The 27,274-nt window shown below is 37.3% G+C and overlaps 1 protein-coding gene across 1 annotated transcript; it reads right to left on the bottom strand.

Moving 5' to 3' along the window:
- Positions 1–4,172: 4,172 nt before the first annotated feature.
- On the bottom strand, positions 4,173–26,485 carry CISD1 (CDGSH iron sulfur domain 1). The gene is made up of 3 exons (XM_023185584.2): positions 26,235–26,485; positions 18,252–18,457; positions 4,173–7,574 (listed from the first exon to the last, which is right to left on the bottom strand). The coding sequence occupies exons 1-3, from the start codon at positions 26,263–26,265 to the stop codon at positions 7,485–7,487; spliced, it is 327 nt and encodes a 108-aa protein (XP_023041352.1). The 5' UTR covers positions 26,266–26,485; the 3' UTR covers positions 4,173–7,484.
- Between the last annotated feature and the right edge of the window lie 789 nt (positions 26,486–27,274).

Raw genomic sequence — 27,274 nt, 5'->3', positions numbered from 1 at the left:
CCTGCCTCAGCCTCCCGAGTAGCTGGGACTACAGGCGCCCGCCACCTCGCCCGGCTAGTTTTTTTTTTTTTTTAGTAGAGACGGGGTTTCACCGTGTTAGCCAGGATGGTCTCGATCTCTTGACCTCCTGGGGATCCACCCGTCTCAGCCTCCCTAAGTGCTGGGATTACAGGCTTGAGCCACCGCGCCCGGCCGAGCCTGTCAGTCTTAAGATCTCTATTTTAATGTTAATGCTGGTTTGTTGTGTCTAAACCCCAAAAGAAAGAGACATAATGAGGCATATCTGAGCTCCCACTTCCCAACATGACCTGATCTAGTTTTTTACGTTTGTTTGGCATCCCTTTGGCTGAGAGGGGTCCATTTAATTGGCTGGGAGGCTTGGAGTTTTATTTTTGGTTTACATTTGAATACAAGACCTTTTAAGTCTTGGCCAAGGCAATGTGAGCTGCCTCTTCTGTTTAATTCTGATATTGAGTCAGGAGTGACAACTAGATTTCATCTTGCATATTAAAAGTCAGGGGAAAAAATGCTATTAATGATATTCTACAGGAAGGCACACTGCAGACATAACAAGTGGTGGAACCAATCACATCCAGCTTGGAGAGGGCAAAGTGTATTGCTTTGAACTGGTCTCCAAGCTTTGAAACTTGCTGCCTCCATTTCCCTTCAAAAACATAACTCATTATTTAGTTATTACCCTGACCTGGGTGGTTCTAGATTTATGCCTCTTGTACTCATATAGCTTTTGTACTTCACTCTCCCACCTCATAGCTCTAATCATATTAAGAAAGAATGACCTTTTTATTTGTCTCTAACACTAGCCTTTTCTCCTACTAAGAGAAATGTGTGTATGTGTATTGATGAACTCCAGGAGGGCAGAAATTGTTTCCGTCTTGTACTTATCGTGTGGCAGACAGTAGGTGCTCGATAATGTGAAAGAAAAGTAGCTCAGAGCAGTCTGAGCTATGTGAGGTATGCAGAATTAATCAGGTGAGAGACAGGAATAAGAGACTTCAATCACACCCTTACCCACTGTTATGGTCAGGCTTTGTGTCCCCACCCAAATCTCATCTTGAATTGTAAACCCCATAATCCCCATAAGTCAAGGGAGAGACCAGGTGGAGGTAATTGAATCATAGGTCATTTCCACTATCTGTTCTCGTGATAGTGAGTTCTCAGGAGAGCGGATGGTTTTATAAGGGGCTCTTCCCTCTTTGCTTGGCACTTCTCCTTCCTGCTGCCTTGTGAAGAAGGTTCCTTGCTTCCCCTTCACCTTTTGCCATGAGTTTGTTTCCTGAGGCCTCCCCAGCTGTGCTGAACTGTGAGTCAATTGAGCCTCTTTGCTTTATAAATTACCCAGTCTTGTGCAGTTCTTTACAGCAATATGGAAATGGACTAATAGACCCACTCACTCATGCCTCGGGGCAATTGTTTAAGGGCATTTTACTTTTCCTTTCCTGTAATTTCCAGACTAGCTAATAAGTTACCTAAAATGTTATCACAAGTTGCACAATGTAACCCTCACCTGTTATCTTCATATTACTGGAATTTGTGATAGGAAGAATGATGTGTAGCCCATCAATAGCTTATTATGGTTAATGAACCAATGTAAGAAGTGCCCCCACCCCTGCCCCTACCACACACACTTTTTTTTCCTTTAAAAACCCACTTGTAACTGCTGCTAATCGGGGTATATATTCAGGGCCACTTGAATCTGTGTCTCCTGGGTTGCAGTCCTCAAATAAACTTTTTGCCTATATTAATTTTGACTCAGTTTCTTTCTTTAGGCCAACAATAACTATTTGCAGAAATTACTATAAAATGGCCCTTTTTTTCTCTCATGCATAAAAATTCTAAAAGTATTTTTTTTCCAAAATTGTTTTAGGATGTTAACAAGTTTGCCAATGTTCAATCATTTCTCCATATTAAAATTATGTAGGAAACAACTCTGAATCATTGTACTACTTTTAGCAAGTGACATGATTTCAGGCTAAGGAGGCTAAGCTTGTCTATATTATGTGTGAGATACCATGATAGATGTTTAAATTCATTATCTCTAATGCTTGAAGGGTAAGGACAATCTCCTTTTTACATGATAAAAAGGTAAATAGGATGGAGAGAGAGATTATTAGGAATTGGTTCACATGATTACGGAGGCTGACAAGATCTGCAGGGTGAGTCAGCAAGCTGGAGACACAAGAGAGCAGATGGTTTAGTTTTAGCCTGAAAGTAGGCAGGCTTGAGATCCAGGAAGATTGCTTATTTCAGTTCAAAGCCGTCAAGCAGGAAGAATTCTCTCTTCCTGGAGAAGGCACAGCATTTTTGCTTTATTGAAGCCTTTAAAGGATTGAATGAGGCCCACCCACGTTAGGGACTATAATCTGCTTTACTTAGTCTACTGATTTAAATGTTAATCTCATCCAAAACCACTCACAGAAACACCCAGAAGAATGTCTGAACAAATATCTGGGCACCTTGTAGCCCAGTCAAATTGCAACATAAAATTAACCATTAGAGAGAATAATTTCTTCAAGATATCAAATAATGAGGGGCAGATCAGGGATCTGAATTTAAGTTTGACTTAGAATTCCATCATTGTTGCTCCCACATTGCCCCAAGGACAATCACCAGGACTTCCAAGCTGACAAACACCAGAAACTTCAGTCTTCTTCATAGCAGCTTTCTCCCACAGCATTGGCCACAGATTTGAAATAACCAAGTACCATACCTCTCCCCAGTTATGATACATCATGTACACAACTGGTTTAAAACAAGCTGACTTGGATAGTTGTTTTGTTGGTTGGTTGGTTTTTATACCACAAGTTTAGCCATAGAAGTGTTGGTTAGGTAGACTACTTTATAGCCAATCATGTCAGAATAAGATAGCTATTCAGTACATTTTCCTAACAGGCATGTTCAAAAATTTAGAATACAGGATGTAGAGAAACAAATAAGAAAAAAAAAAAAGGTAATCAGGTTTGGGGACAGAACAAGACAAAATATTGACTTTTTGGCAGCTACCTTTGTATGCTTTAAAAATCTTGCATTCAAATCTATTTATTAAACAAATATTTACTGAACATCTGCAAATGTATTTGTAACTGTTCTGGGTACTGAGACTACTGTAATAATCAAAATTTTAAAAATTATTTTATTTCTCAGGGATTAAAAAAGGTGAGTGCTCGAACATTATAGTTACTTTCCAAACCAGACGCCAAAAGCATAAGGGAGTCACAGAAACGTAAACTGCTGCAAGTGACCAAACTTTTTGGAGTACAAAGGTACTGCAAGATCAGGGACATATACCAAATGCATATATACTGGATGGCATTGTTAAATTATGAAATGTAATTCATATTACATGGCTTCATATTTTCATTATCAGAGACTCAACACTAGGTGGCATCCAGGGTCAGGCTGAAAGCAGTAACTAGCAATGGAAAGCCAATCGTATTAACTTCTGTGCTCGATGCACCTTCCCTGTGGATTCTAAGAGAAACAGTTTTAAAAGAGAAAGGGGTGATGTTGCTTTAAGTAATGATCAAAATGTTCTTTGCCGGGAGGGATGTGAAAGTGAAGAGATATAGAAGGTACATGTGAAGGCTACAGGGCAGACTGCATTGGAAAAATGAAGGCTGAGACATTTTAAAAGTTTAAAATCATGGTATTCAAGGAAAACACACAGCATTATTGTTTAGAATAAAGAGAAGAAACCTGTTAAGAAAGTTCAGGATTAAAAAAAAAAAGATTACTGTGCAGATATGGATGACATAAGTGGAACTCTACTTTTCATAGTTGGGAGATTCTGAAATAAATTTAACAGACTTTGCTAAGTTTAACTGATGATAAAGCCATAAGAGACATAATCTCTCTTGTCTGTATCTCATGTCTATCTTGTATAATGAGTTAGATAAAGCCCTGCTTATGAAATTGTTGGCAAGCAGTATCACCAGCAGAAAAATCATTTACCTCCCAGTAATGAGGATTCAGGCAGGTGGACAATGCTCAAAATTGTTTTAAATGAAAAAGCTGGGAATCTACATAACGCTGCATATTTACAAATGAAAATGATGTCACAATTAAAGAATAAACTATTAACATGAATTGACTTCTGGTTATCTGTAAGGGATAGGCTGGAAGAACTAGAAATACATTATCCACAGAGATACAGGTATTAAAGAGAACATCTACTTTATACAATATCTAGCTGACAACACTCTAAGCTCAGCATTTTTCTGTTCCATGCTTCGGGTTGAACTTTTTTGTTGTTCAGGGATGTAAGAGCTAACACCATAGCAACACTTCTCATTTATAATCTTATATTTCTTCACTGATTAGACATTTTTTCCCCTTTAGGGTGATCCTGGCAATTTCAGTTAACACATGTTAACAATCGATCTCCCTGTTGTGTATTTTATTTAATCATTTAATTAAAGTTATCGGTTGGGAAGACATTAGGATGTATTGCCTTTACCCTTGATTTGGATCCATGATGGTAAACCGGATGGAAGTAAAGACTTTTTTTCTTTTTTTGTAGTAACTTTCCATGAAGCGTCAACCCATTGTGCTAATGAAAAATTCCATATAACACAAACTAAATCTCAAAATAAAACTGTTATTTTAATACCTTAATAAGTCTCAGAACTTTAGATGGCTTAGTGGTTCCCAGACTTTTAAATTCCATGGAGCAGTGAAAAAAAAAAGTAGGGACCAACATTGCGCTGCCACCTTATTATTTTGCCAAGCTACTACCATCAACATTTCATAAAAGACACTTCAATACTACAAGAGCTGAAATAATCATAATAAAAAATCAAATTTGAGCTTTCTATCAGTATTATTTACATTTTTCCTTTGAGGAGAGCTGAAAATTCAGTCTTGGTCTAGAATCTGGGAACAATTGCCTAAAATGCCATTTAGTCCATTCACTTCACAGTTTAAAAGGCTGAGAGGTGAGTGGCTTTGCCTGAGGTCAGCTAGTATTAAAATCAAGGAGAAAAAGCACAGCTTTTGACAGCTAGAATTACACACCCTCACAGATACCCAAGCACAAAATACTGTACGTTGCTAATCAGGAGTCATAGTCAATGCCTATCTTAAAGCAAAATCAAATCAAAAACCTACCTAATGTAAAATCAAAAAATCTCACCTACTTTGTAGTAGAAATAGTAGGTATACATGGTTGTAGCTGTTTCTGTCAAGAGAATAAATCATAAATTACCATAATTACATAACCTATGCCATAAATAGTGTAAGCTTCTAATTCTCCAAAATGTTTCTCTGTCTCAATTATATGGTCTACAGATGCCTAATAAATGTCTGTTGCATGAACAGATGAACAAGATTTTTCACATTAGAAACTTCTCAACCTAGTAAAAACTCTTCAGAAATAATTAGAATATAAATGACACAGAAAAAAAGGATGAAAGTCCCACTTGTCTTGCCTTAACAAAATGAAAAGCACTTAGAAGCATTAAGGTGCTTAGCTAGAACAGTAATTGCACACGATGATTTCTGTGTAAAAAAAATCTCATATTAACCTAACCACACTCACTTTGGTTTTTAGGTTAAATAACCTGAAAAGGTTTTAATCATAAATGAATGCTAGTTCAAGAGCATGTAAAAATTTTAACATGACCTTGAAAATACATTTACTTAATTATTTTGGCCTTTCAAAATGCTCAAGATCTGTATTTCACAGTAAGGTGGTCATTTATAATTTTGCCATACATATACACACACTCATATAATCCTACAGTTTTGAGAACTGGTACCAGCTTCCCCCTGACATTACAAAAACGCATGATTAACAATATAATTTCAAATTCAAGATAAAGAACAGTCTGTTAAGTTAGAAGGATGTCCCTTTATCAGAAACATTGGGAGCTGATGCATTTAGTTTTCTATAAAACAATTCATCTTTAAAAGCATGATTGCTCTGTTTTGCTGACATGCATACTTATTTTAAAAAGGAGGTGGGCAAAGAAAAAACTTACCCTAAGAATCTAATAGAATCAGTTTGTAGGATTTTAGATTTTATGATGAATATGTGACTTAAAGACATGTCCAAGTTAGTTACACAGGCTTCTTAAAACCAGTGTACAATTCTGTTACCATCTTTTATCTACAGTAATACACAAAACTATGTATTTAAAAATAGCCATGATGATATATTACAGAGGAATGTTGATGTCAGGTTTGATTCCTGTCAAGGTAAATGGATTTTATCAAGTACAAACCTGTGATCGACTACTGCTGAGAATTCATGTAAACTAAAATAAATAATGAAGATGTTTACCAGCTTAATCAATTTCAATTATGTTTGCCCGATTTTCTATATATTTTGCCATGATTTTCCTTCTAACCTATGAAATTCAAAAATCTAATCTCTCTTTAAAAATATTATGAATTATTTGTCTTAACTCTTTTATTGCTAATTATTTTGTTTTTATATTTTCTTTTTTCTGAATCAACAATGAATGCAATGTTTCTGCTCTGAGTCTTTGAAGAATATTACATAAACAAACACTTGTCTTCAAATTTTTGCTTTTAAGAAAAAGATCATACAATTTAAAAGCCATGTGCTTCATTAGCTAGAGTGGGAAAAAAAATCTTCCCACGCCTTTGATCTAATCTTGTGACTACTATTTCTGTCAGGATATGTGGCTTAGTGATCAAAAGGCTTGACATTATGTGCTCCAATTCCTTCAAAGTCCTCAGTTCAAGTGCTTACCATTCCTTGGGCCAGAATTCTGGAACATTAGATTTTAAGACATTCTTCATGACTAATTTAAATCTAATATCACTTTTAACTACATTTTCACTATTAGCTCCTTTAATGGATCCATCTTCATTAAGTATCTATGAAGATGAATACGAAGAAGTTACCACCCCTTTATTATTGACCTTACTTGTGAAATTAAGCAGAATAACATTCATCAATCATTTTGATTGAAAACTGTGAAAAACAGAAGCCATACTTTCTCAATGTCATTACCAATGTCAAGAAAATCAAGGTCACAACAGGTCTTTCCTAGATTGTATTAAGAAATTTATATAGCTGAATCACATCATATTTAGTTTCTAGGTTAATATGAAAAGATGGTAATTTTTCTTTGAAACTTACAAGTACAATCTGCAAATACATAATTTTGAGAATAATTTAATATGTTGACTTCAAGATACAACTATATTCTATGTAAGATACAACTCTATATGTCAATATTTTAAAGAAACGGATCCTTACAAGACCAAAATAACCCACAGGCCACGAGGTTGGTTTTTCCTTTTTTTTTTTTTTTTGTTTAAACAAATGTGCACCACGATGTTTCATCAAGACAAATGCCATGAATGTGAAAGCTGCAGTTTGCAATACACCACATTTAGAACCCAGCGAAGGTGAATTAGACAGAGGTGGTAGTCATTCTAATTAAACAATCAGGTAACTTCACAACAAGCTGATTTGCAGCATCAAAAGTGTCCATTTAAGTTTCTTTTTTCTTGATGATCAGAGGGCCCACATTGTCTCCAGTCTCTTCGTTATGTTTTGTGTGAGCCCCATCACAGAATGGGAACTAGGAAGAGAAAGAATGAATGTGAAACATCTAATCTCAAAATCAGTATTATGCTTGGCAGAGTGGAAGGTGATGCTTAATTCACATAACATCACATAAAAGATTTTCTTGGCTGTCTTATATAGGCTTTCTTAAACAGCATATGTAAACTATACTACTTAGTAGGAGGAAGAAATTGACTTGAGCATAATACACCCATCATTTATTGAATTTCACTGTGATTTTGATGAGTGTTGAAGGCCTTTTTTATGTTTATGTATTAGTTACATTCCTTTCTAGTGAATATGTCTATTGCCTATTTACTTCTAAGAGTTTAAGTTCATTTATTTAAAATCAATTTGTGGTCAGGTGCAATGGCTCATGCCTGTAATCTTAACACTTGGGGAGGCTGAGATGGGTGGATCGTTTGAGGTCAGGAGTTCAAGACCAGCCTGGCCAACATGGTGACACTCTGTCTCTGCTAAAAATACAAAAATCAGCCAGGCATGGTGGCGAGTGCCTGTAATCCCAGCTTCTTGGGAGGCTGAAGCTTGAACCTGGGAGGTGGAAGTTGCGGTGAGCCGAGATTGCGCCACTGCACTCGTCTTGGTCTCAAAAAATATAAAAATAAAAAATAAAAAAATAAAATCAATTTGCATATTATCCCTTTGTTATTTTTGCAGCCATCTTTCCCAAATCTTTTCATTTTGCTTTTTTTTCATATTCTCAATTTCTCCACTTTCATACAAATATGCCAATATCTCCCTTTTTAACATCATTCATGGAGACAGCTTTCTTCTAGAGATGTGACAAATATAAATTTCTGTTCATTTTCATGATTTCACATTTTAGATATAACTGACGTTTTGGTGTACAGTGGGAGGGAAAGGGACAAAACTAAATTTCTAACAGAGTGTTTTGCAGAATGTGGTCCAAAGAAGCTGAATCCTGCAAGACACTCTGATTTGGTTTCATTCTGTGTTTAAAAAACATACCATATAGCCCATTTGAATCACAGCACACATTATTTTAATTTTGCTATAAAAAACACAATTTTATCCCAGAGTTTCTCAAGGTGACTGGACTATGGACACTTTAAATTTTGATTTCTATTATCATAGCTTTCTGTAGAACACACTTTGCAAATGCTGTTCTAAGATCCTGTTGCTTCAGTATTACTGGAGAGTGTTGCTTCCCACACTAATACCTTTATTCATAATTTTATCAAAATAAATTATACATGTAAAAGCACCTATTTATAGGTTCTATATTATGTTGATCAGCCTACTACACTGGGATATTTGTATTTTAAACATTTCAGTGTTTTGTAGGGCTAGTTTTCCTTCATTATTCATCTCTGTTAACTTTATTAAACTTTATCACTTTATTCCTCTAGATAAGCTTGAGAATGTTTTTTGCCAAGTCTTAATTTCTTTTGTAGTTTTCATTCTTAGATCTCATGTATATTCTGGTAAGATTATTTCTGTCATATTTTTAAACACTATTATAATTAGTTATTTTCATATCTGAACTCTTGCTATATAAAATCATTTTTAACAAGTATATCCTTCTCCATTATAAAATGAAAAAATAAGAATTTAATAATATTTTACTTAACTCCTCAGGATTTTACACTTAGAAGGTATAATTATCAGTAATTTTTTGTTTCTCTATATTTGTATCTTTTATTTCTATTTCATGTCAAATGACGAGAGCTAGCAACTTTACATTAATCTTGGTGTTTTGAATGTATCTGCAATCTAGAATCTAGAGTTTCACTGTTTAGTCTAAGGTACGCTGTTGCTGTTGCTTTGAAGAAGCCTATTCAGAAGAGTAAAGTAAGAGGAGTCTTAGCCTTATGAGTAACAAGTACCTCATTATGTGCAGTGAAGGGAATATAATAGATCAGTGAAACTTGACGATGGTATTTAATCTTAAACTTTGATATCCAAAAGTCTACTTCATGTTAAAGTAATCAAATTTTAATCTATCTGTAAATAATTGCAAGAGGCACTAAATTAGCTAAAAATTACAGAAAAACTCAAGTCATTGGCATATGTTTTTCCAGATATAAATTCCAGATATAAATTCTATCCTGTCATAGAGGGCAGTGTAAATGTAATATATGTAAAGTTTACATTATTTCTTTTTTTGAGGTCAATAAGATGTGGTACACAGTATATGCATATTAGAAACAAGCCCTTGATGCAAAAACATATAGTTAAGCTTTCAGTTTTTTCTTGGCATGGATGAGGAAAGAGGCTATAAAAATTAAACTAAAATGTATCCCACAGCAAAGTACAGCATTTCAAAGTGACATATGTTTAATAAACAAACACAGATGATTTTATAGTGGGTATAAAAGTTTACATTGTAAAGATTCTATTTTTATAAACAGCACACACAAAACACTTCACTGTAAATCCACACAGGCTACATTTCTGAAAAATGAAATATTTCTAAATAACTTACTGAAATGGCATATTTAACTTTTCTTTTTTAATCTTATGTTGAAAATATTAGAAACTAACATTTTCTCAAATTATTTTCTTCCATACACAGAGTAGGAGAGAAATCTATAGAAAAATATCCAAAGAAAATCTTACAAAATATTAAGAAAGTCATACATTGAAAGTGAGAATACACTTTTTCTAATCACCCAATTCTGCCTAAAAACTGAAATTAGCCTGTTTCTTCATATTCTTAAAAGCAAACACATAAACAAATAAACATTTCTTTAAAAAGCAAGTTTATCCCGGTTATTAGTTAATAAACTTTCATGTGATTAAAGTGTATAAAGCTTTTATGCCTTTAAAATGTAAACTAGGCGTATAATTTTGTTCAGAGATATATTTTTTTAATGGTACTTTTTATACCACTTAACCCCAGTTACTGCGTTATGTGTCTTGCTTTATTTCTGACCTAAGCAGGAAAAAGATAATGTGTGGCGGATATATACTTTTTTTTTTGAAGAGATTAAATTAGATTGCACAGTGGTGCAATCGCAGCTCACTGAAGCCTCAATCTCCCAGGCTCAAGTGGGCCTTCCATCTCAGCCTCCTGAGTAGCTAGGACTATAGGTGCATGCCATCCCACTCAATTGATTTCTACATGTTTTTGTGGAGACAATGTTTCACTACATTGCCCATTACATTCCCAATGTGTTGGAATTACAGGCCTAAGCCACTGTGCCTGGCATTATACACTTTCAAATACAATGTAGGAAGTACAGTAATTTTTACATTAAATAATGTACAAAAATGACAATTTTATTAACCCTTTTTCATTAAAAATTTTGAAATTTGTTAAATTGTTTTAAATTATGAAAAAAACACACAAAGAATATTAAATTCAGTTCATGTAGTACTGACACTTAATTTGTTCTAAGATGTCAGTGTTTATTAACAAATCCTGGAAAAGGTCTATAAACTAAATTTCCTTTATGTCCAGAAAACATCCTTTTATGTTTTTAACCTAATTTGAACACTACAAATCCCAAATATCTTTAAAAGTGGGGAAGAAAATGTTAGAAGAAGAAGCTGGAATAAAGGTTTAGTAGAAAAAACACTGGAGATCCTTGCTCTCCACCTGGAAAGCTAGCAATGCTAGTTGGATCTTCATAAAAACACAAGATTTCTTTTTAATGGTCCCACATCTCAAGTTACGTCTCTGTTTTGAGGGTAATTCAAGGTAGAAATAAATGCTCCTCTTTGACTTATCTCTTCCACCTGAAACAATTTTCTTTTAAAGACTATCTTCCTTCTCTGAACTTTGTACTTTGTATTAGTTTTGATTTTCTGTCCCAAGGAAGTTGCCTGGCACCATTTTGGCTCATTACCATAAACTGTCCAGAAAAATATGCTTGTTTTGGTTGAGAAAGAAAACTGAAGTAACGAGATTTTTTGAGACTACCCTAGAGATTATGACATTTTATACCATTCTTATGTACCTACTTCAGTAAACCTAAGACAGTAACTATAATATGAAATTAAGATTTTTTGTAAGACTGTCTTTATGTGGTCTTTATGTGGATTGGCCAAGGAATGTCACCAACATTCAGAATATCATTTTTATGAAGAAAGACTCAGTAAAACCCACTTCTAAGCCATTAACAGGATGGAGGATTTCTCTTTTTCCTCCAATACCCGCCCCCTCCCCAACAACAACAACAACAACAACAACAACAACAACAAAAAACAACCCAGGATCAAGCCTACTACCAACGACAAAAGTATCAAACTCAAATCTTACACTGTAAATGAAAGAAAATGAGTCTAAATATGTCCAGTTGCATTTCATTTCAATTTCAGTTGAGCTCCTGATGTTAACTGGGAAGTTTTTCCTCTCTTTCTTCTTAGTCTGTATTCTTTTGCTGTCCTTGTTTGAACTGCCTCCTAGGTGGCCATAATAGAACTCAGCAAATGATGTAACCAACCTGAAGTTGCAGGGAGAGGAATCTAGCAATACTACATCCCATAACCTTCCCTCTTACATCAGAGCCCTTTCATCTTTTTGTTTCGAAAGCAAGACTCTCTCTTCCTTTTTAAGGCTGAGTTTCACATCTGTGCTCTTACTCTCATTTCCTTCCAGTCTTTGTCAAGATACCAGTCTCAAATAGTATTTTTCCCTGTAGTCATTTTAATCATTTCCTCTATACTGGCTCATTTTATTCTCACTTCAAATACGGACAGCCCTTTCGTGAAATACAGTCGGCCCCATCTGTATCTGTGGGTTCCACATCCATGGATTCAACCAACTGCTGATAGAAAATACTCGCTAAAATAATTGTATGGGTACTGAGTATGTACACTTTTTTCCTTGTCATTATTTTCTAAACAATACAGTACAACAACTATTTACATAGCATTCACACTGTATTAGATATTACGTGTAATCAAGAGATGATGTAATAATTTAAAGTATACAAGATTATGTGCATAGCTTATAGGCAAATACTGTCATTTTAAATCAGGGGCTTGAGCATTCTCATATTTTGGTATCCATGGGAGGTCCTGGAACCAATCCACGGACACTGAGGGAAGACTGTACTATAAAATAAACCAATTTCTGGTCTGGACACAGTGGCTGACACCTGTAATCCCAGCACTCTGGGAGGCCAAGGTGGGTGGATCACTTGAGGTCAGGAGTTCAAGACCAGCCTGGCCAACATGGTGAAACCTCATCTCTACTAAAAATACAAAATTTAGCCAGGCATGGTTGTGCATGCCTGTAATCACAGCTACTCAGGAGGTTGAAGCACGAGGATTGCTTGAAACCAGAAGGTGGAGGCTGCAGTGAGCTGAGATCACGCCACTGTACTCCAGCCTGGGTGACAGAGCGAGACTTTGTCTCAAGAAAAAGAAAAAAAAAAAGCCAAGCCAATTTCTGAAACATCAGATGACATACCAATGCTGGCAAGAGAAGCACTGGACAAAAGGGAGGGATATGTTTTTAAAAACAGTAATTTCTGTACATTACTAAGAAATCTGATTCACTGGGGTTGAGAAACCTGCTCAAAATGTTACAGACACATAACAGGTTACTAGTGACTGCACCTTAAGAATGAATTAGAATTGAAGTTTGTATCGCATATAACATTTTTTCCATTGGTAAAATGATGTTTAAATTTTGTTATAAATACAACTGGTTTGTATGAGGGAAAAATTACTGACTATAAACTAAAGGTAGCCACTTAATCAAAGGTATTAATTAGTCTTTGTGAACTGGCATGCAAGTGTGTGACTTGGCACCTGTGTGATAACCTTAGAACCACAGGAATGTGGGGAGTTTCCAAAAGTGTCTGAAGAATATTATCATTTGTTGCCGGGCGCGGTGGCTCAAGCCTGTAATCCCAGCACTATGGGAGGCCGAGACAGGCGGATCACAAGGTCAGGAGATCGAGACCATCCTGGCTAACCCAGTGAAACCCCATCTCTACTAAAAAAATACAAAAAAAAAAACTAGCCCGGCGAGGTGGCGGGCGCCTATAGTCCCAGCTACTCGGGAGGCTGAGGCAGGAGACTGGCACGAACCCGAAACGCAGAGCTTGCAGTGAGCTGAGATCTGGCCACTGCACTCCAGTTTGGGCGACAGAGCGAGACTCAGTTTCAAAAAATAAAAAAAAAATTTGTTAACTTGGATAATATTCAAAGCAAACTGTTAATTGATTAATGCAGGAATAAGTGCCCAAGATGCAATGAAAATTCAGAACTGACAAATTCAAGACACAAAGAGGATCACTAAATGGCATGAAAGATAAGCCAGAGGGGAAAAAAACGCATGAGAAAACTGGAAATAAAATGACTGGTCTCATTCCCTCTTCTGAAGTTTACCTATAGGAAATGGTGGTCTCTGGCCTAACTATCTGGAAACTCTAAATTGTAAAATGAAAGAATAATCCTGGAATGTTTTGAATTATAAAGTCTAATAAACATTTACACCACTAGTTTGTGTCCATGGGTGATTCTTCCCAAAATATTTGAGATCTTAGTTCATGAAAGCCCACATTTACTTCATTGGATTCTTTGCCCTCTGGGAAAACCGAATCAAAGCAAACACGCTTTACTTGATCTCAAAGCCAAGCTGTAGTGTTCACTCAAGCAATTATCTTACTTTCCTTTCCATTCACTGTTGCATCTACTGAAAATCTGACATAGACTTCTGTCATTTCTTTGTTAGTTAATTCACACTTTAACTCACTTGGATATAGCTTCTATTCTAATTACTCTGTTGAAATGACACCAAAAGGGCAATTGCTTAATCTAATAGTCTTGTCTATTCATGTAGTTGTCTTTGCATAGGCCAATGTTCAGTACTAAATCTTTGAAACTTTTCCCTCTTCTACTTTGAAGCTATGGTATTTTTAGTTTTATTCTAACCTCTCTGGCCCATTCCATCTCCTTAAATGGCTCTTGTGCCCTTTCCAAAATGCAGAAAATTCCCCAAGATTTCATATTTAGCCCTTGATTTTTATCCATATCAAAGATCAGTTGCATTCCTACACTTGACTCATCAGTTTTGCTGATCTCTATCTCCAACCCTGATGTCTCACATTTCATATTGTCTGCTGTGTATTTCCATTCAACTACCACCTCAAATTTGCTCTCTGAAACAGAACTTATAGCTGTCCTGGAAAATTAGCCTTTCACCTCGAATCTCTTATTTCTGTTAATGGCATAACACTCTTCTAATCCTACATGCTTAGATCCTTCAATGAGCTTTAGTTTTTCTCCCCTAGTCTTTCACACAGAAGTCAGTGCATTTCGCTGATCCTTTACCCGAAATGTTTCATGTTTGCTCATTTGTCTCCATTTCCATAGCTAGCACCCTGGTAAAAGTATCATAACTCTATATTTGAAACCCCTGTCAAGGAGCTCCCATGTCTGGAGTCACAAACCCCTCACACTGTCCTCAAGACTCTCCTTATTTTAGATTTATTCCTTGGGGGAAGGGCAGTACAAGAACCAGACTAGATTCTTTATCCATTTCACCTTTGTTCACAAGTCCTTTCTTGCAGATTTTGAGAGTCTCCAATATATGCAGTTTAATCAAATGCTACCAGTTTTTCTCAGAGCAATCTGACTCCCAAGTATATGACTATGCTTTCCCAGAAGATGTGGTCTATTTTTAATTGACACACAAACAAACAAACAAACAAAAAAAAGGGACTGGGTCTCACCATGTTGCCCAGGCTGGTCCTGAACTCCGGGCCTCAAGTGATCCTCCTGCCTTGGCCTCTCAAAGTATTAGGATTACAGGTGTGAGCCACTGCATCCAGCCTCATGGTGTAATTTCTTCCTCTTAGCTTCCATTTATTTAGACCACTTACACTGCATGTACTATATACATCTGTGACATCTGTTTTACTCTTTAATGTTTCTCATGCATGCACATATAGTAATTAGCAAATGAACTATTGAAGATCACTGACTAAAGAACTATAAAACTCCAACTTAGAAATTCCACAATTTCTAGATGTATTACTTTATTATTTTCTAGTAACGTCATTAGTACTTATCAACAATTCCAAATTCCAAGTGAATAGTGCTCTTCATAATTTGTAATGGGCCTATTAATTTTTGGTTTATATTCAAAATACTCATCAAGGAGTTTTTGAACAAAATGGCATAACCTAAGTACTTTATCACTGGATTGTACAACAGCAAACCTATTGGGAGAAAGGAGTAAAATATGCTTTCTACTGTGTGTTCAGTAACCCTTATCTGAAATACTTGGTCATAAGAAAATGAAAAGAAAATGTTTAGGACCAGAAGAGTTTTGGATTTCAGATTTTTTCAACTTTTGAAATGTTTGCATATGCCTAATGAGGTTATCTCTGGGGATGGGATCCAAGCCTAAACACAAAATTTACTTATGTTTTATATATACCTTATACACGTAGGCTGAAAGTAATTTTTTTTTTTTGAGATGGAGTCTTGCTCTGTCGCCCAGGCTGGAGTACAGTGGCTAGATCTGGGCTCACAGCAAGCTCCGCCTCCCGGGTTCATGCCTTTCTCCCGCCTCCGCTTCCCAAGCAGCTGGGACTACAGGTGTCTGCCACCACACCCAGCTAACCTTTTGTATTTTTAGTGGAGATGGGGTTTCACCGTGTTAGCCAGGAGCCGATCTCCTGACCCTCGTGATCCACCCGTCTCAGCCTCCCAAAGTGCTGGGATTACAGATGCGAGCCACCACACCCAGCCGCTTGAAAGTAATTTCATACACTATTTTACACAGTTTTGTGAATGAAACAAAGTTTGTATACAATGAACCATCAGAAAGCAAAGGTGTCACTATCTCAGTCACACATGTGGACAATCTGTGGTTATCTTGCATCACCATCATTCCCGACTACGAATTTATATGCTACTGATAAGCAAACATTTTCTCGCATGTATTCACATGTGAGTACTTAATAGTAAAAAACATACCATACCATTAATTCGGTTAAAAAAAAAAGTGCTCCGGGAAATTAAGCCGGAATACCGACATCAGTAGCTGGGGGGGCCTTTTTTTTCCTTTTGGGTCACTGAATTAACTGTGTCCTGTGTGTCTGTGTTTTGACTTCAACTGGTGAACTGTCACATGATGTCAGGTGTGGAATTTTCCACTTGTGGTATCATGTCAGTGTTCAAAATATTTCAAATTTTTGAGTCTTTCAGATTTCAAATTTTTGGATTATTTGGATTAGAGAAATCCAAATAAGAAGGTACAGCTTAACCTGTACCTAGTATGTGGCTTCTTCCATATTTGTGACAAGTTATTTGTGAAAATGACCCTCTACTAGGGGAAGAGATCCCAAACATAACGTGCTTTCAGAAACAGATACATCATTTTTATTGATTTTTTTGAGGGCCCTTTAACGTTTTTTTGTAAAATCCATTGTATTTTATTTTTTGAGACAGGGTCTCACTCTGTTGCTGGAATGCAGTGTGGTGCAATCACAGCTAACTGCAGCCTCAATCTCCTGGGCTCAAGTGATCTTCCTGCTTCAGTTTCCTGAATATCTGGGACTACAGATGCATGCCACCATGCCTGGCAATTTTTTTTTTTTAAGAGATGGTCTCACTATGTTGCCCAGGCTGCTCTTGAACTAATGGGTTCAAGCGATCTGCCTCAGCCACCCAAAGTGCTGGGATTATAGGTGTGAGACACCACGCCCTGCTGAAATCCATTTTATTTGAATGCTAAGAGTGGTAGTACAGTGTTTATACCATATTTCTCACAACACACCAGAAATCCCGAAGTCATTCGGTGTACAAATCCTTTTGAGATGCTTGAGACAGTATTTTATCAACTGTGGATCACTAGCTGCTATCATGTCTAAAACCTGCAGGTTTCATAGATGACACTTCCAAAAGGGACTTGATAAAACACAATTCTCATATAAGAAAATAAGATTTTAGGATCCTATATTGTTAGATATTTAACTGGAGGAGTTGCAGCTGAAAGAAGGTATAGGACATTTACCAGGTAAGTTTTTACAGGTAATTTTAAAGAAGTTTCTTTTCAAATTTCTAACACTTGTCTTAGTATCCGGTGTTTGAAAGCTCAAAAAAATATTTTACTTCTTTTGCTTCTCTTTGTGATTAGGCTGTATACTTCACTTTCTGAGACAGTGGAAGCTAAGAAATCCTAAGAGCAAATTAAAGGGATTTTCCTCTTTTCTTTGGCCAAGAGTATGGTTAAATCTGCCTGAACTCGATGAAGGTACAATGTAATTCTACTGCATACTGGTTAGATATTTTAGAAAATATATTCCTTTAAGAGTGTATGGAAGACAAAGAAGAATAGGATTCAAAAAAAAGAAAAAGAAAAAGAAAAGAAGAAAGAAAGAAAGAAAGAGAAAGAAAGAAAGAAAGAAAGAAAGAAAGAAAGAAAGAAAGAAAGAAAGAAAGAAAGAAAGAAGGAAAGAAAGAAGGAAAGAGAAAAGGGACATTATAACAGGTTAGGCATGGTGGCTTATGCCTGTAATCCCAGCTACTCGGTGGTTGAGACACAAGAATCGCTTGAACCCAGAGGTGGAGGTTGCAGTGAGCCAAGATCCCACCACTGCACTCCAACCTGGATGACAGAATAGACTCTGTCTCAACAACAACAAAAAAGGGATATCATAACAATATCTGGTGATACAAGTCTGACAGAATAATTTAAAACAACATTTAAAATGGTACTGTATGAAGGAATGGCTTTCCTCACCTTTTTGGACCTCCAACAACGGCAGTACACAGCTTTATCTCCCAAATCCTCCATGTCAAAAGCATGTACTATCTTGGGGTTGTCTTTCTGGATGTGAAGGTTTATCATAGCTTTATTTCGATGATCTTTAACATAAAATCTTTTGTAAGCTAGATAACCAATTGCAGCTGTCCCAGCAGCAATGGTAACTGCTGCGATCCATTCAACTAGAGCAGGGAAGGAAAAAAAATAATTATCAAAACCAAAATATACACTAATAATATCACATGAATGTTCAGAAAATCCAGTTTTTGAGTATTAAGCATCCTAATAGTCCAAGGTTTTTAATGTTAACAAAATGACCAGAAAACACTGGTATAATAGTCCTTTGTTATGACTTTCCCTGGCCCTTACTGAAGCAATTGTGTATTTTCTGCTGAGTGATGACAGCTACATTAAGAAGAAGAAACTTAAAACTATTATTTTAGAGCTGGAGTTAAAAAAAAACCCAAAGCTCAATAATCATTTAAAAAGTGTTTATAAGTAGATTTTAAATAACATGTGAACTTGCAGGTACCTATTGCTTAAAAAAGAGAAAAAGCCCTGAAACATAAAAATTCAGATTACAAATAACATTTTGTTATGTTAACAAAATGACTCATTTGAGTTTAAATAGTAAGATCCCTTAGTGATTTTTAAATGATTTAATTTACCAAAACTCACTTGCAACTATTGCAGAAAGTTATAAGAGAAATGATACCCAAACAAACAAACAAAACAAAACCACCCTTAATGTTAAACACTCAAAGAAATATATGTAGCAGGATTCCAGGTTTCAAAGTCATTCTTCATTCAAAGGTCCTTTTTTTTAAAATTTCAAAGTGTTTTCTCATTAAAATAAAAATTAGAATGTACTAACTTCATTTTTTGTAGAAAACATGATTAATATAAGTATAGTTATATTCTCATTAAATGAATTCTAAATTTATCTTAATTTTCTATAAAATTCATTTTAAATTTAATGGCATTGTTCTGCTTTCTAATAATAAAAAAAACTGTTTGACTAACAAGCCATCTAGTAATTCTTTTCAAGCAGCTTTTCAAGTCTTTAGAAACCCAAGGGCTTAACAACTACCCCAGCTCCAGGCAATGTTGGAGAGAAGAAAGTTCTGCATAATCTGGTTAGCCTCAGCCTCAGAGGAGAGTTGTCTATTCCCAGTATGGAGTGGGCTGCAGGAAGAAGTTGAACAGGGGTGAGGATAAACACACTGGACTTCTTCCCAGCACTTCCTGAGTCAGATCTTCAGTGTTTCAAATAAGTTCCCAGACTATCAAATAAAACCCTAGAGAGATAAGTACAAAAAAACACATTCCAAGGCCAAATAAAAACACATAATGAATAATTAGTTGTATAGTTTACTTGCACTATTGAGTCAAATTTCTTATTTCACCATACCTAATAGTACATTACATAAAACTGGAGCTCAGTCTTCTAAAACTGTAATAGAAAGGATCATTCTCAGCCTCTTGTATCTTGGTCTCCTTTTCTAGTTTATTTAATAATTTAGACTTTATCTAAATTATTCCTGCATTTTGCTCATCTCGTAAGAGAGCATAATTTCCGCCTCTTCTGGTTTATCCTCGCTTTCTAATTAACGTGTTCCTTGGATTTTATTTTCAACCACGGTAGTACTTTTCTTAACAAATTAATTTATACTGTTGTCCTTCCCATAACATTTCCATTCTTTCTTGCTATAAATCCCTAATAGACATTAACATTTCGTCTTTCCCAGGTCCTGCATGACTGAGAAGACAAGTTAATAGATCATCTGACAGCTTCAAACCTTTGGCTTCATCAGAAGACGTTTTTTAAGTAGGTACACATTGTGTGTAGATTTATCTCAAATTTTAGTGCCACTTCATGGCATTACCCTGTGGTTATTCCAAGCAGGTCTGCAACTTTGCTAGGACTTCTAGCTAGATTCATGATCTTCCTTTCTAATGTTATTTACCATGGAACTTTCTTGAGAAAACATTTCCTCTGCCAGGAGCTGTAGCAATCCACTTCTTAGCTAATGGAAAGCCACTCTGAATAGCTAATGTACCTATCACAAAATGGGCTAAAATGATGCTTTGCATACTATATGCACCGTAACATTTGCTGAACATCGTCTTTAGTACAAACTTAAAGGGGGGCAATATCCTAAAAGACTAAAATAACTTCCTTAATGCCGTCGATTTTAGTAACACTTTACTTTTTAGGTGAATTATAAAGTACTTCATAGCATATTTGTTGGGATGGCACCCGCATATTGCAAAAAGTCCTGAGAGATCCAAAGAACTACATTGGCTAGTATTAATTTGTTTCATGATCTAAAAAGAGAATACTATAGGAATTTCTACTTGAAACCCATCATGATAGGTGAAAACAATTTCTCCTAGTCATTAAAACATTCTTCTTGCATTCTTTTTTCTCATATAATTTACCAACTGCACCCACAGGTGACTTTTCTTTTCAAGCTTCACCTCCCTTGGATTTTGTGATGGTGGGAGAGATGACAGAATAACTGACATGGAAAAGGGTTAACACCAAAGGCATCATTGAAAGAAATGGAAACTGACTCCAGATCCCCAAGATTAGCTGCCCCATGGGGGCATCAAAATACACATGGGGAATCAAAACACACACTTTGCGCTCTACCCCCTACTCCCCAGCAAGGGTCACTTATGACCCTGTGCAAATGTCACAATACCATGTGTTGGAGCAAAATAGCTTTATATTTGCTCTGAGGTCTTGAGAAAACAATTCCCATTTCTTTTTTTTTTTCTCTTCCCAAATTCTAATTCTCTAATCTCATTAGGGACAAATGCAATAGTTCTCAGAAGTTAAAAAAAAAAAAAAAAAGTTGCTATTTTATCATTTCATGACTGCAGCCTGAATCAGTCTTTTCTGGCAAAAAGCTGTGGATGCCACTGACAACTCTAAAGGAAAAGGAAATTATACACAGATAGATGGATATTTCTGTTGGCACCTTTCAGATACTGGTTCAGACTTGGGATCTAGAAAAATCCTGAGCATTCTTTGTTTTTCTCTTTTTTTGGAGACAGAGTTTCTACTGCCCAACCTAGGGTATAGTGGCGTGATCCCGGCTAAACCTCCAACTCCCAGGTTCAAGCGATTCTCCTGCCTCAGCCTCCTGAGTAGCTGGGATAACAGGTATGCACCACCACGCCTGGCTAATTTTTTTTTAATTTTTTTTTTTTTTTTTTAGTAGAGAAGGGGTTTTACCATGTTGGCCAGGCTGGTCTTGAACTCCTGGCCGCAAGTGATCCACCAACTTCGGCCTCCCAAAGTGCTGGGATTACAGGTGTGAGCCATGGCACCCAGCCCCTGAGCATTATTTCTGCCTCTTCTGGATCACCCTTTTTTTTTTTTTTTTTTGAGATGGAGTCTTGCTCTGTTGCCCAGGCTGGAGTGCAATGGCATAATCTCAGCTCACTGCAACCTCCGCCTCCCAGGTTCAAGCAATTCTCCTCCCTCAGCCTCCCAAATAGCTGGGATTACAGGCGCCACCACCACGCCTGGCTAATTTTTGAATTTTTAGTAGAGACGGGGTTTCACCATGTTGGCCAGGCTGGTCTTGAACTCCTGACCTCAGGTGATCCGCCTGCCTCGGACTCCCAAAGTGCTGGGATTACAGGCATGAGCCACCATGCCTGGCCCTCACTTTTCTTTTCTATAGACATTTCTCAAGGAACAGTTAATTCCTGTAGTTAGGTCAAACCCCACCCTACCAGACCTTATGTAACCTGCTTTGTATCTACACAGATACCATTAAAGATCACAAATGTTGAGAAAGGTAACACTTCTAATAATTTCTAAATAATCCTCCCATTTGCTTATTCTTCCATTGGCGTACTATTGTATAATACTTGGTTTTCTCTTTAAAATTATTCAGAGAGAGAGAAAACATGGACTTGTTCCCAAACTCAACAGCCTTGTTTATAACCCAATCTTTGGCTTTTTTTTTTTTTTTTTTTTTTTTTTACCGTGAGCATTATTTTGCTTTAACTTAGAAATCTCTCTCAGCTTCTTTTACCTTAGCCCCTTTTCTGCTCTAAACTGCCCTCTCCAGCCAACCATCAACTGCCATAGAATCATGTTTCTCCTCTCCTGTCAGGAGAGGGGGAGGGGAGCTGTGTTTAAACTCTTCCTTCCCTTAGATCTCCCATAGGCTGGCAGGCTGTGCCTGGTAATTTTTTTTTTTTTTCTCAAGGCCTGGCATATAAGTGGTATTCAATAATGTTGGTTGAGTCAAAAGAAATAACGGATGACTACTTTAAATTTGCAATTACTATGTGCAATTTTTCTGTCCTTACACTGCATTGCTCTTACACTAAATGACTTATCTTTACCTTCGTCTTAACCTGCTGTATCAGGGTGTGGAATTTACTCTCTGATACATATATTAAAAACAAACAAACAAACAAAAAAATTCAGGCAAATATAAGAAGCTATGTTTAAAAAAACTTTATTATGGACCATTTCAGACACACACAGGGAATACTATAATGAACCCCATTATTCATGAGCTACCCTCAACTAGCTCTAACAACCATCAGTTTGGCCAATCCATAGCTCCAAACTCCCCCCTTATTTTTCTTTCTTCTTCTTTTTTTTTTTTTTGCGACAGAGTCTGACACAGTTGCCCAGGCTGGAGTGCAGTGGCGTGATCTCAGCTCACCGCAACCTCTGCCTCCCAGGTTCAAGCAATTCTCGTGCCTCAGCCTCCCGAGTAGCTGGGACTACAGGTATGTGCCACCATGCCTGGCTAATTTTTTGTATTTTTAGTAGAGATGAGGTTTCATCATGTTGTCCAGACTGATCTCGAACTTCTGACCTCATGATCTGCCTGTCTCGGCCTCCCAAAGTGCTAGGATTACAGGCGTGAGCCACCACGCCCAGCCCTCTTATTTTTCATTTATTGTTTGTAACTTACAGGAGCTATCCCCTTTATTTTCAGTATGATCCATACATTCCTTTTCAGACAAAAACAAACCCTTAAATAGTGACTTTAAATGACTTGGTGAATTTAGTGAACCAAAACAATATTCTCCTATGTTGAGGTTAAATTAATTAGAAAATTAGTTTCAATAAAATACACAAGAATATAAAAGAGAATAAGAATTTATGAAAGTAATTTTGGTTACAAGCATTGTAATGATCAGGGTTTGGGATAGATAACGAAATACAAGATGAAGAGACAAATCCCTATGTTGCAACTTGAGGGTAAATTTAAAAAAAAGTGATTTCAGGCGAAGGCAGGTTAAGGAAGGCCTTTTAAAATTATCTGGTTTAGTTGGCTTTTTTTTTTTTAAAGATGAGGGTGAATTATGATTGACTTTAGGCTGAAGAGAAGAAAATCTTCATGAGGCGCTAAATATTTACGAGCAACAGGTATCACTGAGACAAAGATTTAAGCAAAATAAAATGGCATCTGGAGGACATGGAGAGAGAACAGCCTAAGAATTAACATCTTCCTTGCAAACAGAAGGGAAAGGGTTAAGGGTGAAAGCAATCAGTGAGTGCTAGAGTTATCAAGGAGCAGGATGATGTTCAGAAAGGTCATCTATTTGGATACGAGGAAGAATCATAAGAGACTGGACAAGTAGGCAGTGAAGGCCACTTAGTACTAGAAAATATAATAAACTAATGGTCTTATCGACCACACTGGTATCAAGAGCTATCTCAGTGATCAGGATCTTAAGAGTATTTCAGTTCCAATCATTCATTCTCATTGCCTCTGCGTAATTCCAGTCCTGGCCTGGTCCCCGTAAAATTTTATTTATAAACTACTTTTTATTTTTCTTCTGAAGATGAACAAGAGTTATGCATATATGTACACACTTTATATTTAACATATATTTATATAGTGCTTACCATTGTCACATATCATTCTAAGCCCTTTATAATTACAAATTCATTTAATTGAGAAGAGACATGATATCTTCCCCTCAATTAAAAGATCTAAATTGCTTTTCAATCTGTAGGAATAAATTTGGTTTAAAGTTTGAGAGTAGAACCAAACTTGGGTGATCTAAACATTAAAAGTTAAATCACTTTGACATTCTCTGTCCCTACCCTGCCTACCTATTACTATATTGAGGAGGGAAGTGTTGATAGAAGAGATTTACACAGGCTTTGGGCCTCTCCCCACAGTCCTCATGACAACCTGTATGCTTTTTGGTGAAATAAAAAAGTATTCATGGCAGGGTGTGGTGTCTCACATACGTAATCCCAGCACTTCGGAAAGCCAGGGGACCAAGGAGAAAGGACAGCTTGAGCCCAGGAGTTCAAAGATGCAGTGAGCTATGATCACAACACTGTACTCCAGCTTGGGCCACTGAGTGAGACTCTGTCTCAAAAAATAGATAGTAGTCACTCCTCATAACAAAGTGAATACTTCCAGTTGAAGCCAATAACCTACTTCAGTGATTTCCTATTCCTTAGGCAATGGAAAATGATTGGGAAAGTTGCCTTTGAATTCCTCTATGGTTAGACTTGAAAAACAAAACAAAACAAAAAAACTTGTTTAAAAAAGAAATCTTGCAGACTAGCCTGCAGATAATGGTAAGTCCTAGGGGATCACCTGTTTCACATATCAATAATATGCAACCTAAATAACGTTTAGTGTTCATGTACATAAAATGATCCCACATTTAAAACACACATTGTGGAATCTTTTGGTCCACCTCAAACATGTGCAGTCTTCCTGTAAAATTAAAAATATCAGCGGCACAAGTCACACGAACATCTCATTTCACAAGTCTTACTCCCAAGAGAACATAGTTTTCCAAAAAACAAAAACAAAAATCACACCCTATTTTAAATGCACCAAGCTGCCTCTATTAAAAAAAGTCTCAAGATAAGTATCCTTTAAAATAATTTTTGCAAATAATAATCTCTATATCATTAGTAACTTTGAAATGTCATGGAATATCACCCTTACTTAGCCAGGTAAATTTTGTCAACAGAAGTGGAACTCTTCAATTTTTGGAAACTACCTATTAAAAAAGTAGGGCTCAAGTTAGTAGGGACTTTACATTACCTGGCACTACAGATGCTCAATATTTACTGAACGTATTTTTAATTAACCTCTGGACAATCTCTTTGCCTTTACTCAAAACCTTGCGAAGTGGTGTTTTATAGAGGGGCAAAGATCACACATACCGTGTGTCTGGTACACAGTATTATATCAACAACTATAACATCACCAAGAATGGTTATAAAGTGAAACTCCACACTAAATGACTGCTTATAAAGTCTCCTAATTTTATCATAAGGGACTTTCTGAGAAATACTGTTTCCAAACGCTAAGTACTAGCCTAGGGTAAAGAAGACTCAGAAAGCTGAAGGTTCAACGAACGCGGGTTTCAATCCTTTATCCTGGACTGCTGCCACCGAGTGCCAGATGCCAGGGGCATAACAAAAAACTGGGAAAACTGAAGACCTCGGATTGGGTTTCATCCCTGGAAAAAAAAATCTGCAAAACTAAGATGTGATTAGTCATGCAATGCTTCAGGATTGCAGGAAATCGACGTTGTGGCCCGACGCTGACTGAAACAGGAGAAAGGTAAACAGGTTTGCTGTTGTTTTCTCCCACCTTTCCTTCCTTTCCCGGCTCTGTGACTTAAGGATATGAAAGCGTCTTAGAAGAGAACAAGAAAAGCTAGCGGCGCGGTCATTAGGTGTTAGGGTTTGGCTAGTTGGGGGAAACGTGGACTCAGGTCTGGCATGGCCCCAAACCATCAATCCATCCCTGACCTCGCCCCCTTTCCCTATCCGGGCCGGAGCCCGCAGTCGGGCCGAGCACTTGCCCTTCTGCATCTCAAGGTTATAGGACAAGCGGGCGCGTACGGCAGTGGTAAAACAACCCAGCTGAGCTGCGGGCGCAGCAACCGGTGAGCCTCACCAGCCTCACCCGCTCCCAGGCCCCAATTCACCTCGTACGCTGGAACTGGAAGTCAGACTCATGGCGCCGTCGCTTGCAAGGCGTGTGCACTAGGATACTGAGCACAAACGGGTTCGCGCGGCCGGCGAGACTAAAGGTGCCAGCGCCGTACTAAGGGCACCGACTCTGCGCTGCTACCGCGCAGGCGCCGCGGCGGGTCGTAAGCACGTGTGTGAGCTCGACCCTGGTAGGTGCTGAGCATGCGTGGAGCTGTGCCCTGGGCCTTAAGGAAGTCTGGACTCCAGATTTTGACAGCCACCGGAGCGGGGACGAGGAAAAGACTTAGGTAGCAACAGAGTTTGCGCAACGCCGAGGGGCGCGGCCCTGAAGCGGAGGGGCAGGGCCCTGGGATTAGGGAATCCAGGCCAGATTTTACGTCTCTTCCAGGTGTGTGGGCTTCTGGGGGCAGAGACAGGTGTTAATAGGACACTTACTTTAATCAGATACCTAAGATTTGACCCCAGTTTTTCTTGCTCGGGGCTTGTGACGATTTACCTTCAAGGCCAGGTCCAGCTTTTATATAACACGCCAGTGGCGGACATACAGGAATCAATGACTGAGTCCCATTCCAGAACCTCGCTTAGCTACCGGTGTCCATCCCTTTCTCCTGCTTTTGATATAATTATCTACTCAGGACCTTGGAACCTGCACTGTCTTAAAGGTCGAGTTGGAGAGAGAAAAAACTTGCTCCTTTCTTTAAACAACGTGCTCACTTAAAAAAATTAGGATTTTTCTCTTTTACAGTCTGAAATTACTGTTGGTTCCAATTTTATTTTATTTTTATATGTTTTATTTTTTGGTAAGAGCGGTTTAGAGACAGCAATCCGGGGAGGGGGGCTGAGATTAACTAGAAGGGTATTTTGAAGGCGCATCTTCTAATAAGCTGCCTGTTTTAACTTCTGTTGTTTTTGTGCGGGGTGGGAGTTGGAGGGAGTTGAGTGCAGTCAGGGGTGGCCTTTAGAGCCACCCTTGGTAATGCTAGTGCCTTGCAATTCTAATGCCACACTGCTCCGCACCCTTGGAAGTCCCTGG

This window comes from Piliocolobus tephrosceles, chromosome 9, assembly GCF_002776525.5.
Source record: "Piliocolobus tephrosceles isolate RC106 chromosome 9, ASM277652v3, whole genome shotgun sequence".
NCBI lineage: Eukaryota > Metazoa > Chordata > Mammalia > Primates > Cercopithecidae > Piliocolobus > Piliocolobus tephrosceles.
Note: the sequence above shows the minus strand (reverse complement) of the source record. Positions and strands in the feature narration are given on the sequence as shown.

Coding starts and splice junctions, on each gene's coding strand:
- CISD1 (XM_023185584.2), bottom strand. CDS start 26,265: ATGAGTCTGACTTCCAGTTCCAGCGTACGAG. Junction 18,458..26,234: donor TTCCAGTTCCAGCGTACGAG/GTGAATTGGGGC, acceptor TCCCTGCTCTAG/TTGAATGGATCGCAGCAGTT. Junction 7,575..18,251: donor GTTGTTGGAGGTCCAAAAAG/GTGAGGAAAGCC, acceptor TTCTCTTCCTAG/TTCCCATTCTGTGATGGGGC.